General features: G+C 42.3%; 1 protein-coding gene across 5 annotated transcripts in view; it reads right to left on the bottom strand.

Moving 5' to 3' along the window:
* Positions 1 to 18,536, bottom strand: part of LOC122570159 (probable JmjC domain-containing histone demethylation protein 2C) — a 234,079-nt gene that overhangs the window by 9,947 nt on the left and 205,596 nt on the right. For 4 of the 5 annotated variants that reach the window (XM_043732124.1, XM_043732128.1, XM_043732125.1 and 1 more), the window contains exons 9-10: positions 18,274 to 18,421; positions 74 to 460 (exon numbers count right to left, since the gene is read on the bottom strand). In XM_043732124.1, coding sequence (XP_043588059.1) covers positions 74 to 460; positions 18,274 to 18,421 — 535 coding nt within the window. The remainder of the gene's footprint in view (positions 1 to 73; positions 461 to 18,273; positions 18,422 to 18,536) is intronic. The other variant, XM_043732127.1, reaches the window with a different exon arrangement.

The following is an 18,536-nucleotide window of genomic DNA, read 5'->3' as shown; positions in this document are numbered from 1 at the left end:
TCGAGTATCGACGCTAGTGCGCCCGTTCTCTCTCGATCGATCTCTCGATCGTTACAACCACGCGCATACGTACCTGTTGAGTCGGAGGCGCAGTGGCTGCATAATAAGCGGCTCTCTGTTGTGCCGCGACATGGTCCCTGGCCTCGGCTTGCCTGTGCAGTCTCTCGGCCGCGACCAGGTGTTCCCTCATCCCCAGGTTCTCAGTTTCTCGCTGTCGTTGCTCCCTCGCGTCCCGCTCCCTCGCCTCGCGTTCCCTTTCCTCGCGCTCGCGTTGCTGTTGCTGCGCGACGGTGACTGGATGCGCCGCCGCCGCACCTGGCCCGGGATGATGATGGCCTACATGCGCTGTCATTGCGGAATGCGGCGTGGCGTGCGTCCTGCTTCCTGGTGGTGGTAATGGGATGAACGTGTTCCATGCCATCGAGGTCGACTGCATGTTTCTCTGCGGAACATAAGACACCTACTTCAATAAATACTGCCAATCAGTTTGTCGGTTCGACCCGGATGATCGTCACGCCCGTTCGTTGTTTCCTCCCCGATATCCGTCACTGTCCACGTGTGCCGGTCAGAGAGACACGAAACGCGATACGCGACTTCTATTTTCGCGTTCGTCGTCACAGTTGCGCGCGCGGGTGCACGCGCGGAAACGCATTCGACACCGACATCCGAGGAGAAAGCAATCTACTATACTCTCGCTGACGACATCGTCTTAGCAACTTTCCTAATGATATACGATTATTAGTCCAGTAATATTTTATACATTCGTAGATACAAGAACGCACAGAATGCGCATAGTGCGCGAAAATGTACAAAATTTCCGAAGTATAGTACTCGTTATAATATTTAGTCGAGGAATCAAATTTCTGCTTAGTTGCATTCAGAAAATTAAAAAAATTGTAGAAATCCGCAGTTTAATTCTTGTTTTCAACTCGTTTATGTGTAATACCTCTGCGATAAATTTACAAAATTCCACAGTCCGTATTAGATATTTTACATTTTTCCTAAGAAATCTCACGCGAAAATCTTTCAATTTTTAGATAAATCGCGATCATTTTGAACGATTCACCGTATATGATACACATAATTTTCTTTGAAACGTTGTCGATAAAGTAATTGACGCGTGAATCATTTGAACTTATATCGATAGCAAAAGACACTGATGAAACCGCATTCTACCCGCAGCGTGTGTTCCCCATTTACGCGAGTCTGTTGGAGAGTCGTATCACCAAGATCTCGTGAAGTCGATTGGAAACGTCAACACGACTGGAACTTTCCACGTATATAATACAATCATCAATCCTATAAGAGTAAATCTTATAAATCCAAGAAATCCAAGATTTCCATCCGATTTAATTCCGTACATATCATTTGATAAATATTCAGAACATCGAGATCGGATCGTTTATTATAACAGAATACTAATCGTCCAGCTAATTTTATTCCAACTTTTCCTCGAATCGATTTGTCACGATCGTAAGGAAAATCTCTGTCATTGGTATTTTTCTACGATTAATCAAGGCCAGACCATCGAGTCACCAGATAAAATTTATCAACGACGATGATCCAGACGATCAGGAGGAAGAGAAGCAGAATGAACGACCATTTATGAAGGGAGAGGCAGAGAGAGAAGGAGGAAGGCTTTAAGTAGCTTGTCACGAACAGACCGCGAATCTAATTATGGCCTCATCCTAGAAGAAGGTTTACGATGCTAATCGAGCCGTGAGCAAATGTCAACTCACGTAGACTGTTTGCTCGCTGTTCGCGTCATCTTTACTTGCGCGTATTTCTGCCTTCTATGTACGTTCGTGGTAATCGCAATTTCGTGACTTCTCTAAAGTCTTTCTTTCACCTGCTATCACGACACACGCATTTCCACACGAAAGGGAGTCGAAGAAGCTTTCTCAAAAGTATCGGGCACATCGATTATCGCCAGGATGTGAACCTACATCGCGACAAAAAGACACATTTGCATCTGACGAAGAGTAAATTACCGGTGTGTCATTGAAGAAGCGTGTTCGCGTTTATCCAAAGGCAAGAAAGCGGCCCGAAGATCTGCTGGCAGGGGAACAGCGGACAGAACGCGAATAGAACGGAGATCGACGATCGTCGGTGGTATTCTGTTGATCGCGTGGAACGCGTCTGACCCCGAGCTTGTATCAGCCGGGATTGTACCCGTGTTTTGTCCGCGTAGCAGCATTATACGCGGTTGCGTTTTGTTCACGTATTGCATTCCTGACAAAAGGTGCAGAGCGGGAGAGGAGACCGAACAAAAGCTCGTAAAACGCTCGTTAAAAGCACGAGACACGCGCGAGCCAGTCGGCAGAGAAAGGAAGGGCAGGGGGGGGCGGGTGTTGCGGACCGAATCTGAGAGATTGCGCTTAATAAAAGCCAGAACACGGCATTCAGACTCAATCAGGCACAGGGACTGGCTGCTATTGGTTCGTTGACTTTCTCTTCCTCGACTCTTAACCACTGACGCTTAATCTGCTTTTTGTTCCCGGCGAACGTGTTAGCCAGCGCGCGCTACTCCCAACTCTCTTCTTCTCTTTCTCTCTCTCTCTATTTTATTTCTCCTTCAAGTCGTGCTCCAAATGATTACAGATCGAGTATCAGAGAATAGTCTATTATTAGTACATGTACGCTTTACGAGATGGAACTTTTCACGCACGATGACTCCTCTCTAAATATTTATAGGATATAGCAGGGTTGCTCTCTAAGCTGCTGCTGCTGCTGCGAAGCATCGACGTTTTAAAATTCAACCTTGAACTTTGCATGGAATAATCAGACTCGTGTACACGATAGTTACAAGTATGTGTCACCTAATCCATTTATTATAACATTTACATACTGGTTAATTAGATTCACGTATATTAAATTCTCCATCGTTTATTAATTTCCTTTTAGTCGTTCTATTAATCATGGTCCGGTGGTGATGGCGATGACGCGAGTCGCGTTTACAGAGTCGACACTCACGACTCTCATCTACGAACGTCACGCTTTTTAAACGTGCACCAATTTGCCCGTGTTTCGCAACCGGCACGGATGTATCGCGCGAACTCCGCGTCCTAACGAGCGCAACGATTCATGCCGTGCGAGCAAATCTAGCTAGCTTGAGTCATCGCGTTCCTACTTCCTAAACGAGCTACCGCTAATGTCGACGATGCGTATCGCGCAAGAAACATTAGTCTGGCTACTGTATATCCGTTAAGCGAATCCAAGCCGATCGAATTCTCTTAATCGATACACGATACACGATAAGGAGGATAACGATAAGTTGGTCGTCTAAATTTCGTTAACTGTTATCGATGGTGGTTGCTGCTCTCTGTTGTAGAAGAAATTTCGGTGTCACTTATAAAAATGCCATTTTATTGTTCAAATAAAGCTAACGATAAGTCTATTTATTCAAGTACAATAACGTACAGTAACATAATGTACGAAACGATAATAATATTTTCTCTAATAATAAAATTATTCTGAGATAGTTGGAATAAGAATGAAAATAGTGTTGTCAGAGAGTGGAAAATCTGTGGCGACCGACTGTATAAAACGAATATATAGTTAGAGGTAAGGAAATCGATGTTCGATCGAGGCTTTGAATTGCACGATGCAGCTTCGTAGACAAAACACGTTACTCGAATCGCGACGAGATCGAAACGTTAAATAATACGATCGAAAGCGAAGGACTATCGTGGAATATTCCACTTGTAACACGCGGCGAAAATAACACCACTCGCATTGCAAATGACGGCAAAAGAACATTTCCTCTACTGTGCAAACTGCCTTTGAATTACAAGCAATCAACGATGACAGTGAAGTTTGCGTAGCACCATTAATCTCGCGGGCGAAACTTCTCGATAAGAAAGAAACGGAGATCGTAACGACATCCACGCAACTTTTTCATTCCAAGACTTAATGATACGAATGTTGAACGGAAGAGGAATATTATCATCGTTCCGGTGAACCAAGCAGCGTATCAATTATGTAATCACACGCGGCTCTTCGCGGTGATAACTCCCACGAACTTCCACAATGACATTTACGCGGTACAAATAATAGTAGAAAGCTCGTTTCGTTTCTCTCTTCTTTACGCTTTCGATCGTGTTACGTCGATTTTATCACCGATCCAGCACGCTTCGATTCCATTTTATTTATCCGCGCGCTCGCTAATGATACCGAAGCTGAAAACGTTTAATCGCCACACGATCGTTGGCATTAAAATCGTGCGCGCCATTCGAGGCCACTTTCGTTAACTGGCCCGATCGAGCTGAGCGTTCAGTTTATCGAAAGAGAGAAATAACGCCATGGAGAAGATGGGACGCGAAATTAAAACGCGCATCGCCGTCTCTTTGTTTCTCACTTGTTTCCTTTCCCTCTCTTTATTTATATATATATTCTCCGATTGTGTCGCGGGACATTTAAAATTATGAAACACAGCCAACGTTGACAACGTTAACGATATTTCTTTAAGCAAATCGGAACACTGTGGAGTCGATATTCCGGACACGTTTGACATGTCGTGCTGTTTCTAAAAGGCTTACAGAGTCTTTGAACCTGACAGTCTTCGTTTTCAATCATACAAGACTATATATCACAACACACGTTTTAAAAACAACCTCTAATTCCAGCTCAATGGGATTAAAATAGCACCCTGTCGTATTCGAATCTCGGTTTCTTTCATTTCCTCTCAGCCCCTGGCCCCCCGCGTCTGCGTCTACTATGATATTCGAACATTCATTATTTATCGCGGAGCGAGCAGGCTATCAATGCGGGGGTGGACTGGTACAAAGGAGGGGTTCGTCGTAGCCGATGAACGAAGTAAATCATCCACAGTTATAGCTCACCCTCTCTCGCTTCGATTAATCTATTCGTCGATTCACCCCCGTCCGACCCCAAAAGGAACTTTCCTTCTGTCTCGGCCGACTGAAATTTTAATGCCAGGAATTATGGGGCTCTGGCTTTTCCTTCGACACTTGGGAAAACGTTGCTCGTTCGCTGACCGAGAGCCAACTTATTGGTAAAAAGAAAAAAGAAACGAACAACTAAAAATTATTAGAAAAATTATTCGAGGCTCTATTGGAGACGTAAATTGTAATTTTGCAAAATACTTATCGCAATCGGTCATCGAACGACCTCAACGGATATATCGGGAAAGTCGACAAATATTTGTCGTTCGCAATAGTCCAACCGAGTTTATCGACAAAAATAAGACCGGACGTTATCGCGCTCATTTTACGCCGGTCTGAAATGAATGGCGAGCACCAATGATTATAGAGGAGAAGATGATAAACGATTATTTCCCTTCGTATTTTTATCTCGATGCTTCTTATTCGCTAATTAATTCGAACACGGACAGATAAGCCGATAACGAGTTTATCACCACAGGTAACCATATACGTAATTCGCTTGCTTTTAAATAAATAACACTGACTGAAATGAAGTACGCGTACATTAATCTATTCACCGAGGAAAACACGTCAGGTAAACACACGAATTACTATTGTTTAACGAGCTGCTTTGTCTTTGCTGAAATAAATGATATCTCCATGAATCGGTCTGAAATTCTGTTATATTTATTGGTTATAAAGATAATGAAGAAATTATATGACGAATCGTCGATAATTATACGGCAAATTCCTCTCAGCCAATTATTACATCACATGACGAAAGCAACGACTAGAGTAACAAGTCGATATAGATCCACTTTACAGCAGAGTTTGATCTCATCCGTGTTATCAACCGAGTCGACAAAACATTTCCACAAAAAGTCACGATAAGATAGTATTGGCAGGCTATTATCGGGTTCTGCTGCAAACACTCGGATAAAGAAAATCGAAATCGAACGCGCGACCAAAAACATTTTGCGCGTGCGATACGTACTTGTATATATATATATCGTTCGCTTTACAAAGGTCGACACCATCTTTATGGTACAAATGTTAACGTTCAAATTTCAACCTGACCGTGACCAAATGTTTTTTTTGAAACCTGAGAAACAGATGAACGAGGGAAACAAAAGATAAGAAGACAAATAAATAAAAAGCAAACGAGTTGAAAACGACGCGAACAGTCATTAGCGAAAGGAGTTCTAGCGTTAAATTCAAAGCCGCGTGGATTGTTTGCGAATAACATAGCGAAACGTTATCTTATCGCGACAGACGGGCCAAGAAACGTATTTATATTTCCAGCAAACAGATAGCTGGTGAGATGATAGGAGATAAGGGAGAAGGAACCGGAGCCGAGTATATCTTTTTACACCTATAGTCAACAGCCGGCAAGCCGATAACGACACATTTAGTAATATTTGAGTACAGTTAACACGGTTGATTCACGTTGTTTACGAAGCCACGATGGGCCACGCACGAGATAACGATCACGTGAATCGACTATCGGGAATCTAGCGAATTCGCTCAATCGGATACGAAAGCTTTCAATGAGCCTCGTTCCTGGACTTCCAATGATATCGAATAAGGAAAAAGAGATAGAGGGTAATGGAGGAGAATACGAAAGAAACTTTTCGCGGAATCGCCCGCGAATAGGTAATCGACGGAGTAGAAGAAACTAAGAATGAGGAAGAGATTCGAAGAAAAGTTGGCGAGACACCGATTGAATTAACCATTAGATGGAAGGCTGGCATTTTATAGCTAGAGTTCTGCATACTTATCGGATTAACACGCCATGTTCCCGAATCGATTTTACAGAGACGATATAGATTTGACTTTCACGGTATCATAAAAATATCGAAAGAAAACAAAAAGTTTGCTAGAAAATAGTGAATCCACGTTTGAGGATGGAAAATTTGAAAAATATGGCTGAGACACATCGGTAGCTACGAAGGCGAGCAACAACATAGATAGACGAAGAATTAACGAAGGATAATTCGATAAGGATTACGTGCGAACAGCAACTAAAAGTTTTCGAGGGAAGAAGTTAGCTAACAGATGCGAGGCATATTTGCCAGAATCGCAGCGGCGCATTAAATTTCAGACGAGCTACGTCAAACGACTATAAGAGAGCCACGATAGCAACTTGCTGACGCCGCTGCGGAGAAACTACTCTCGAGGTTTCCTATGTACGTGCCTGGTCAGCAGGCGATGGGACTTGCTGACTGTTCGCATTTCTGTCTCTCCCCCGCGGACTCGGGCGTAACCACGTTTCGCTCCGTCGAATTGAAAGCCAATGCTTAGAAAACGGATTGCCCGACGACACGAAGAGCAAAGAAGGAGCATGATAACAGACATGTCGGCAATTTTCGAACTCCTTTCTCTCGCTTTTCAACGGTTCTATCAGCGCCATTAAAAAGACGTAACAATAGGAATGACTGGAAGATCTTTCGACAGTTGCTTCTTTTTAACAAGGTGTGTTTCAACTAGAAGATTCTAACTAAACTACAATCATCCTATCCTTTGTAATCATCGTGATGATATACAACCTTTAAACAGCAGATATATACACTAGCATATACAGTGACCTCTAAACATATTGCCACTACACCGTTAACAAACGATTTAAATTTATAATCTAACTCCGTAAGGAAGTTCTAGCTATTTAACCTAACGTATCACTAATTATTATACTTTAATTAACTTCAGATATCGATACTATACCGCCACTGTGCCGTCCGTACAATCGACTGTTTCATTATTTCTTCTCTTTTTTTCTCTCCTCCATGAATACCATCGCTGTTCAGTTAAAAAATTATATTCCATAAAAGAAACCACTGTTCTTCTCGCATCCTAACGAAATCCACGATTCAACGTCTTCGCTTCCACTCTGTTGAGGTTATTAGATGTATAAAGAGAGAGACGCGTGGATAAATTATAAGGTAGAAAAATATATCTTAAATACAGAAGTGAAAGTACAAGTATGAAATATAATAGTTTGAGCTGGTCCAGATCCGCCTCTAGCAGTGTTACCCTATAACTGAAAACCCCGAAGCCAACGTCGCCTGCCGGCTGTTTATGGTCTGCCCTCGTCCCAGTCTTTAGTCTATACGCTGTTGATGGCTTCGGTGCTTTAGAAAGCTAAAAAGATCAGATGTAGAGTTTTCTTAAAAGTGGTGACCTTTAACGCACTCTGACTATGCTTCGATCCTCATTCGGTTTCTAATGCAGTCGAAATACCCAACAGCATCGTGACAGTTTGTCTTCGTTTTCACCTGACCACCCCCCGACTCCGAATAATCGGTAATCCTTCGAAAGACGAATAAACCCGTCGACAAATAAAATCATTGACGAAATTATGCGCAGGTGAATCTATCGGCCGGATAACGCATCCGGCCGCGCGCGCACGCGCGCGTTTATCGTTTCATGAATTATTTATTCGAGGTCGTGCACGCGGTCCGCTCTCTCGCATTCCCCTGCCGTTTCAACGTCTGTTATTACTTGCACGCCGGTTTTCGTGCGTGGTGTGCTTTTAGAAACGAGATCATTTCGGGCCGAATGCTTGCGGCGACCTGTCCCTGTCACGATTTATTTCCCAATTATGAGGATCCTCCAACCTAGGGGACAGGCGAGTCTCCACCAGCCAGACACAAAAGGATGCAAAGGTTCCAAACGGATCACCGACCCGCTCTTTCACCATTGGCTATCCCTCCAGTGTACGACTTTCCATTCGATTTCTTTCTCCTGTCCAAAAAACCACCGACCTATTTTTCTCACAGACCTTCGGAAGCAAATTCTCGTCCCATGAAAATTATTGTACTCTGTCCAACAATAGCGTATGGGGGTCTGACGTTTTACCAACATCCAGTGTATCCAGTGAGATGACTGTGACGTTTATAAGTGAACGGGATATTTGGTTGTAACGTTGCACAAGATTCGTGACATATGCTAGAAAATGTGGCACGTTCAGAATGTAACGCGATAAAATTCCGACAGTTTCGCAGCGCGTTATTAAAATTCGATTGTCGGAGTGGACTTGCAATACGGCACGGAAACGAGACGATTTAGAAAGAAAAACCGCGATTAATATAGCAAAATCTATTCGGTTGTTTCAAAAGTATCTTTCTTTCGCGAACGTGTTTTTTACAACACTGCACCTTCGTACAAACGTGAAACCAAGTCTGTGAAATTCGGCAAACATAAAATAGAAAACTGTTGTGCGTCTATTGTTCCCTCATAAAACGAAAGAAACTTTCCGGACAACCCGATACATAAATATAGTACCGTAATTTATCATCAGAATTAAGCCATTATTACGCTATCTAAACACCAGAGACGTTTCATCTCGTTTGGCCAACCATTCGATGAAAATTTGAATTAACATAAACATGGTTAAGCTGTAGCACGACAGGGACGGTATCAGGATCAGAGACCGCTGCATCGGTTCAGTATGTTCACGAGGAGATGCGCGCGTGTACGGTGAGACAGAGAGGATTTATGAGAATAGCTTCCCTACAGAGGAATACCGTGGTAGTGCCGTGAGTTCGGGGCACGTGGTAATTAACTTTGCACTGGATTAGAAGGCGTGGGTACCGAGCAAATTTACAACGAACGAACAGAGGCGGTTCTGTGCTAGCAGAGTCGAAGAGACACGAGCAGGAAGTCAGATGGAACTCGAAACGGCGCTTTTCAACGGGGAAACAGGCTCTCGAGTGTCGCGCGTCGAGCTCGTCATCCTCCTCTTTCACGAGGCGCGTTAATTTCTTCGATTCGCTGGTTGCAGCACGCGTTCTTTCGTTTAACGAGCTTACCATGCCGGTCCGCCTCTTTTCTTTCCTCTCTTTTTCGATTCGCCTTTCTGTCTGCGTGATCGATCGACGTAGTTAAGGCTATTAGCCGATGAGAATCGAAAACGGAATTACGCTCGTACCATCTATGGATCGACGTTCCAAGAACCTAGCAGCGTAAGTATCATAGAAATTGAGGAGTTTGCGGTGAAAATAAATTCTGTTAAACCCGCCGACCTTTTCGAACAATAACGTGTTTGACTGATTAGCAACAAACTTACAGAACGATTAATCGTTATCGTAAGACAGGATTTGTTCTCGCAAATCGCGTGGAACATGCGCTACCTGTACCTAAATTAATACAATCGTATCGCAGTGTGAAATATTGCGGCAACTGCAAGAAGTGTAGAAATAACAAACAACGTCCGACGTAAAGATAGACTTGAAGTATATAAATTAAAAGAAAGTTTAAATTGTTAGACGAAATGAAATTGTTTCTTAGTTGTTGTTGAATGAAAATTGATGAATTGTCGAAGCTATATGTGATCACAATAAACCAGTTGCCAAAAGTGAGTGGAGTTTTATTTTTGCTTGAAATATATTTAACAAAAACTAAGGATGCCAAAGTATTGTATCGCTCTCGTCGCCAGCCTATTATCATCTATTAATATCGTAAAGGAAACTCTTCGATTGTTTAAAAAATGAGAGCGTGCGACGCATTCCTTTCGAACGAAAAAATAAGAGAGTCGAGAGTCGGCCAACGACAACACACGCGGCGAGCCTCGTACATTTTAATTTCTGCGACTTCCTCGCCGACTTCCTTCGCTGCAATATCGCGTTGCACAATACACAGCACGTGAATAAATGGATGTTCGAGTTTCTCCTGATCTAGATAACCGTTGCTGCTTTTTACTTTCATGCCTGACCAACGTACGATATATCAACGGATTAAATGGCCAGCCAGTCGCCACCAAGCCACGGATTCGACGTATACGCCATTGAATGCACGCCTATGAATCGCTTGAATGTCATTCATTCGAGGAAGAAAGTCACGAGGGAAACAGCGGGCGTTTTGAAGAAAGAAGAACTTCACCACGCGTGTCTTTCCACGAGAAGACGTATACGGCCGCCCATACGAGAAATTGTATATCTTCAAAAAAGAGTATTATTATTTAAACAAAGTATAGAGAACGCGGATATTAACCCTCAGAGTGCTATGGACGCATATATGCGTCCGGCGAAAACCATCCGTGTGGACTAAGGACGCATATATGCGTCTGGCGAAAACCATCGGTCTGGACTAAGGACGCATATATGCGTTTGTCAATTTTTCCGAGCACCTACGCAGAAGTAATACCATTATGTTTGTGTGAGATAAATATAAATGCATTTCAATGTTAATGCTGCGTTCGAAGAAACTGTCTTTTTTTTTTATTTAATACTTTGCATTCACAATTTGTCCAATTTGGACGTTTGATAGAATAATCGTGCCGGTACAACACAATTATCAAGAAGAAAATGTGTTGTCTGTGTGAAAAATAAGAGAAGGAACGACAGAAAATGCGATGTCGGATTATGTATCGATGATTGTTTTGAAATTTTTCACGCACAACTGAATTATTAACTCGTGTTATACTTACTAAATTTAGTTCTCTAGTTTACTACCCAAATTCTAGTTTATTGTAAATTTCAATGTTTATAATAAATAATTAACCCTTAGAGTGCTATGGACGCATATATGCGTCTGGCGAAAGTCATCGCTGTGGATTAAGGACGCATATATGCGTCTGGCGAAAACCATCGGTGTGGACTAAGGACGCATATATGCGTTTGTCAATTTTTCCGAGCACCTGCGCAGAAGTAATACTATTACGTTTGTGTGAGATAAATACAAATGCATTTCAATGTTAATGCTGCGTTCGAAGAAACTGTCTTTTTTTTTTAATACTTTGCATTCACAATTTGTCCAATTTGGACATTTGGTAGAACAATCGTGCCGGCACAACACAATTATCAAGAAGAAAATGTGTTGTCTGTGTGAAAAATAAGAGAAGGAACGACAGAAAATGCGATATCGGATTATGTATCGATGATTGGTTTGAAATTTTTCACGCACAACTGAATTATTAACTTGTGTTATACTTACTAAATTTAGTTTTCTAGTTTACTACCCAAATTCTAGTTTATTGTAAATTTCAATGTTTACAATAAATAATTAATACTAAAAAATAGCGCCCTTGAATCATTTAATCTCGTGCAAAAGAATCACTATAACTTATTACGATTAGCGCTTTGAATAGTCAATCAACAGAGTTCAGTATAGCCAAAAAGTATTCAGTCCACAGCGATCGTCAGCGCTGGCAGCGTGCCGTCCGTACGGATGGCATAGGCTACGAGTATTCAGCACTCTAAGGGTTAATAAAATTCTTCGTTTATAGTATCATTACAAAGTTCTTGGTTTCGGTATAGAAATTACAAACTACGCGCTGAAATTCTGTAGCATTTTATTTGAAGAAAAATAGACGATTTTTGCAAGTGGCTATCCAGGTCGTATTTATAAACTAACAGATATTCATAGGATTCGTAGGAATTTTTTCTTTGTTCGTTTCGAAATACGCGTATCTATTTTACACGCTTCTCCATGATTTTTCTGATCCCGTGCATCTGGTAGCGTGACGAGTATGCGTAACCTCGACCAATTACCGCCACCGTAATCCCCACTAATTAATCCGCGTGATTCACAAGGAAGTGCGTTCGGGTTTATCGTGCGTTTAGAAATAATGTGTTCCAATTAGAAGTTTCGTCCCTCGTGCAACCGTAACTCGATACCATAACGGGCGAGATTAACAGCTGAATACGTCAACGTGGAGTTATGGCTCTTCGAACGAGAATTTCAAATTAACGCGCTGTTCGTTGCAACAGTGTGTCTCTATCCAACTAGCATTTTAGTAGGAAACAAATTCTATTCTAAAATGCATCAAAAATACAATCTGTCAGGTATGTAAAATCTATTGCAACGTCGATGATAAAAATACTATCGAAACGATCGAAATATGAGATTTGAAATCATCGAAGAAAGAAAGAAGCAACATTTTTATCGTAGTATCCACTTTAATTCGGCTTTAAACGTATCGATGAGGGAACGATACACCGTAAGAGAGAAAGACAGTATTGTCGTAGCACGAAACACCATCGAGTTCTATTGTTGCGTACCGTGCAGTGCATAATTAACGACCTTCGTGCCGATCGAGTTTTGCATTGCAAATACCACTTGGAAACGCTAAGCGCACACCCTGGCGTCTCTCTCGTCACATAAATAAACCAACACCGCGTGCATGCGCGCTAGTCGTGTTGCTACAATAAACACCGTGAAAAGTATCGCGATCGAGATGAATCGCCTTATGCTGTTTGTTACACCAGATTGTTATACATTTAGAAATCTGGAAGCACTTTCGATAGACGAACGAAGATAACGTTCGCGAAAAAAAAAAAAAATAAAATAAAATAAAATATCTCGAGTGGTCTATCTTCCTATCTTCGAGAGCGGTTGAAATGCTTCTCCTCTACGTTCTGGGACAAGTGTGTTTAAAATTCTGTAGAATGTTTCTACTAAATTTAGAAAATTTCGCAGAAGCTCCGTTGGATGAAAGAAGTGTTTGTTTTACTTTCTAGTTGAATGTTTTCTGAAATAATTCTGGAAATCTTACATTTCGTCGACTGTGTCAAGTCGAAAGCGTTAACTGAGATAGGAGATTGGCTTGATCTTAACGATAAAAAAAATTGCAAAAAATCTCACCGATAAGGATAAATAAATAACTCGTTATTTTTTATATTCTGTTCGATGTGAAAATTGTCAGGTCTGCTTTCGACCTACATAATAGAACGATGAACTTATTGAGCGACCTAATACCTGAACCGATGCAGGCTGTCGCCACGAGGCAAAGGGAAGCTTTTCGAAACTTGTAGGAATCGTGGACGAGCGTAAAATCCAGCCGACGTGCATAAATCAGAGGCCGAGTTTCCCATCGTGACAGCCTTCGAAGCGGCCCAGAAAACGTATTTCTTTGCAGGCTCGTGTCCGTTCTCGTGGAACGAACGGCGTACGTTTCGCTTAGAGAAAAAAAAAAAGAAGAAAAGACTAGCAACAACGGTTTCAACGCAACCAAAGAAAAGAATTTATCGCTGCGTACACACACACCATTTCTGGCATTGTTATCAACCGTACCAGATATACGTTATCGCGGTGCAAACAGAACGACAACGGTCGTTCTCTGTTCCTCGTAAATTTTCCAAGGTCGCAGGCCTCGTTCGTCCAACCAGCTCCCTTTCAACCCTTTTTACTGGGTCACTTTCGATCCAGTTGCATCTTTCTATGGTCAGAAAGTTTCTTAATTTCGACGAAACGTAAATAAAAATTTTTATCTGAGTCGAGCAACGAACAAAGAAACGTTATCGATACGCGTGATCGGACGTTTCCATTTTAGTGCAACGTGTCGATCGTAAAATGAAATTTGAACTTTTTCGCCGGAAACGAAATCAAGATCGCAATCTGCATGGACGAAACGAAAGTAAACGTGGCGATCTTTACTGACCTTCCAAACGATCGTTTGAAAGCGCAGGGGGCCCTTTCAAATCCTAATTTGTAGATCCACGTAGCCTTGGCGCGTGTTTAAAATGGCAATCACGTCGAGCACTGATTCACAAACAACGGTATCGTATCCTCTGCCAGCAATTTATATCACACGCGAAAATACAGCTGAAGCGTTTACCTTTAGCCGAACAAGCCGATAAATGCGGCAGAAAAATTTATCAAGAGACTCGTGTCGAGCAGCTGAATCGCTCGAGTTTCTCTTGGCGACTCTGACTCTGACGAATCGATCGACGAAACCGTCCCCAGCTTCGAGACACACACTCGTTCGCGCACGCTATATCTGAGAGGCGAAATGGAAAACACTTGGCCGATAGCGCTGTTATCGTGATTTATCTATACACGACGACTAAGAGAAAAAAAAAGCAATTTATGGAGGAAGTTGAATCGAATGGTATTTACGCGTAACACGAGACCGTGACTCATAGATTCGAAGAAGAACCGTCCGAGCGGGACGAAAGCCAGTAAAGGACTGGCAGGACATTTTCGTAAGATGGAAGGGCAGGTAGACCCCGCTGGGCCCCAACCTGAAATGATCCTCATTGGTTTATGCACCCATACGAGTCTGCAATGCGTTCCAGAGGATCTCAACTTCCTTTCTAACTTTCCTTTCATTCAAGAATTCAGACCGGGTCGAAAAACCGTTTCGTAGGTTCGTTACCTGTTCCGAAGGTTACTTCTCTTATAACAAAACTGATCAATCCTAGGAACCTAATTCAACGAACAAGGGAACAAGAACCTAAATAGACATTTGTTTTGTTTACTAAATGTTATAATGTGTACAGTCCCCTGGTTTCCATATCTTTTATTGTGCAGATTTTTGCATTCTCAAATTACCCAGAAATATCGGCGGTGTAATTACGATACTAATCAGAACCGATCGGAAATAAAACTTGTATAATGTTCGATAAAGAATATTCCTCGAAAGAGATAAAGTTTCGATTTGTTTAATATAGCTTCCAGGAGTTCCATGCTCGTCATTATCTTCGTTGCGTAAGATTTCTTTAGTGAAATTCAACGCGGAACGAGGCGTACAAGATTCAACAGCTGCTGGAAAAGTTTCACGTCATCGGGCGCACACATTCCAAGGAAATCAATAGTGAGTTTGCGAACCGACTTATACGGAATTACGGAACATCGAAACAGAGAAGCGGATAATCGAGTACGTTGATAGATGTCGTAAATATAGGTATATAGGTAATATTATGCATAATGCATATATACATGTATTACGAAAGAATGTTACTGGTTAAGAAACCAAGAGAAAGAGGAAATGAGAAACGCTGCAAGGCAGCCAAGCAGGAAAGTATACAGAGCGCGGGGCAGGTTTTGGGTGACTGTCAGGGCTGTAACACGCACAAAAGGCAGGTGCTGGAATGCATTGATTGCCTCTCTGCCCCCTCTTGGCATTCCGTTGCCCAGCTCGTATCTGTTCTGGGAACACACCCTTCTATCCCAGGGAAACGCATGGGATCCTGAATCCCCGGGAGAACGTCATCTCCTGGCTGCTTTCAGATTATCCCTCTTTTCCCGACACGAGGCCACCCTCGTTCAACCACCACGCTCGTTTTGCCCTCCAGCTTCTTCTTTCTCTTCGTTTTGTTTCGCAATGTCTTCCTGTGTGTGCGTCTGTATGTGTGCGTGTTCTGTAGGACCATACAGATAGATTAAATTTGAATTGCTTAAGATTATAGCGGTTATCCGAGTCTCGTTTAGCCCAAGTTCCCTATTATTCGGGGTGCTTTGAACTTTACCATAGCTTCGTCCTTTTTCTTTCTCTTTTTCCTTTTCTCGAAATTTTAACACGAACAGTACGAAAGTGTAATTTGTGCGAAAACGGCTAAACTTTCAATCGATCAAATTAAACCTAAATACATATTACGTCATGGAAATTTGTATATTTAGGCAACGATTTTCAGTAAAAATTTATTACCTAGCTTACGACTTGACCGTAAGAATTTACGAACGTTTCTTTCCTCCTTGGGAATTGGGAACAGCAGATGCTGTGTAATTTGAAAGTGTCGAGAACTTGGACGAATTTTACGGGACGGTGTAACAGAGCAGGCGTCTCGGTTTTCGAAAATTTCTCGTTACCACGGTGCATCGAATGCAAAGTTGGTTGAAAATTCCGCAAACGGAATTTCGAACAGTTGCCGAGCCCTGGCTGCGGTTTGCGAGCGAAATACCCGCTTTCGGCGAGACAGCGGGTCGATTCAGTGCGGTGGTAAATGCGCTAAATTGTTTGCACGAACAGTTTCGGAACCAACTTCCGTGGCTATTCGCAGTTGATTCGGCCCAGAACTCGCTGCTCTCTGAACATTGCTATTCCGCTTGCGAATTCAATAATCAGGTCGATTCGTTAACTTTTCAATCCCATCGCGCCACGAACTCGCACTTTCATTCCTATCGCCACTACTTTTTAACCAAACTATAGACATACGCGTTTATTCGTTATTCTTATCTTCTCAAGATAGCGTATCTTCGTATTTTCTTATGCTTATCCGTGTTGAAAAAGACAATGGCATTTAACAGAAATCTCCTTATAAAATTTTGATTCTATATTTGCTGATTATTAATATATATATATTTAAATATCTTCCCAAGTATATCACACGCACAAAAATGTCCAAACTTTGAATCATGCCATCCATGATTATTACTGTAAATCTCGTTTATAAATAAACAGAAACTTGTCTGTTTTCTTAAACGTTCGAAAGTTCAACGACGCGATACAAATTTTCCATCTCGCTAAACGAATCTTATTCTCTGCACCCAAGAGTTGTTCATCGCTAAAAGGATTAATCGAAACGCTCACGCTCGACCCGTAATTCTAGTTCCCTGAAAACTGTCCCTGGGGGCAAGGATCGAGAAATTACGATAAGCCAGGCTGGATTAAGCTTAGGACTGTTTTGCCGTCGACTTGAAATTCCAAACTTCCCTCGCGCGTTATCCTACGGTGAACAATTCCGTGATTTCTTTCCCTTAGCACCGACGACAGTCTCAGCGTTAACAGCAAATTGACGAACACGAATCGCTTCCATTCCATTCGAACATCTTACTTGGAAATTCGCAGCGACTTCCGTGGAATGCCGGTGCAAACAAGTGGCTGCTAGGAGTTCTCAGAATTTCCGAGACGTCGCCCTTGGACGTTGCTTGCATAATCGAGCTCGACCGTTAAATATTTAACGTCGGTTCTTTAGCTAAACGCGCGATAAAAATATTTCTACCTTTCCGGTTGCGAGTCGCCCGCGCGGCAACAAGGAGGCGCGACAAGTGACGCATCGCGATGTCCTCGTTAGCACCGAGATTGTTTGACTTTCGGGGTCGCGAGAAACTTAACTTAAACTTCCGGGATTCCTAGTCTATGTATCGTTCGAGCTTTGCACGATTCTATTCGCTTTGAAAAGATTAAGGAAAAGAAACGAAGGTCTTGGGGTACGTCGAGTTTCTTATTTCTTTTCTTTTTTCTGTAAGATACGAAGGTTACGGAAAAGAAACGCGATGACCATTAAAATAACAAAAATACTGTTTTAACGTTTAATTCGTTTGCTTTTAGTATTCGATATAAAGAAATTGTGTTACTCTTACTGTTTCTAACGCACGCTTTACAATTCGGAGATTTGAAGAGATATTTTTAGAGGTAGAAACGCGAGGAATAAGCGAGGAGAACAACATTGTTGATATTTTTGGATTCCACTCGTCAAAGACTATATTATAAAAAAAAGTGTCTCGAATTCGGTATGCTTGGAAACGAAATTCAAGCCAAGGAGAGAGAAAAAGATAGAAACAGAAGAAATAGCAGAGCGAAGCTGGTGGAGATCGGTCGCTTAAAGACGCGCATAATATCGAAGATTTTTTGTCGAGCATCTGTTAGACACGCTGCTCCAACGTTGGAGAAGCCCGGAGGTCGTTAAAAACACGCGCAACGGAGAAAAACAAGCAGTAAAGGCTGACTAACCTTTTGTTGTGCCAGCCTGAGGGACTCTTCGAAGTGCTTGTGAACTGCCTGCTCGGTGGCCCTTTGCTTCTCCAGCCTTTCTCTTTCCATCTTGGCCTCTCTCTCGCGTTCACGCTTCTCCAGCCGGGCTTCCGCTTCTCGCCGTTCCCTGAAACGCACACAAAAGTTTCAAGGTTACACATCGTCCGATCCAGAACATGCCTGGAACACGCTTTCCAGGCTCGGCCAACTTCTTTCCTCGATTATTTTTATTCCATTGCTTG

Source organism: Bombus pyrosoma, linkage group LG8 (assembly GCF_014825855.1).
Source record: "Bombus pyrosoma isolate SC7728 linkage group LG8, ASM1482585v1, whole genome shotgun sequence".
Lineage (NCBI taxonomy): Eukaryota > Metazoa > Arthropoda > Insecta > Hymenoptera > Apidae > Bombus > Bombus pyrosoma.
This window is presented reverse-complemented; position numbering and strand designations above follow the sequence as displayed.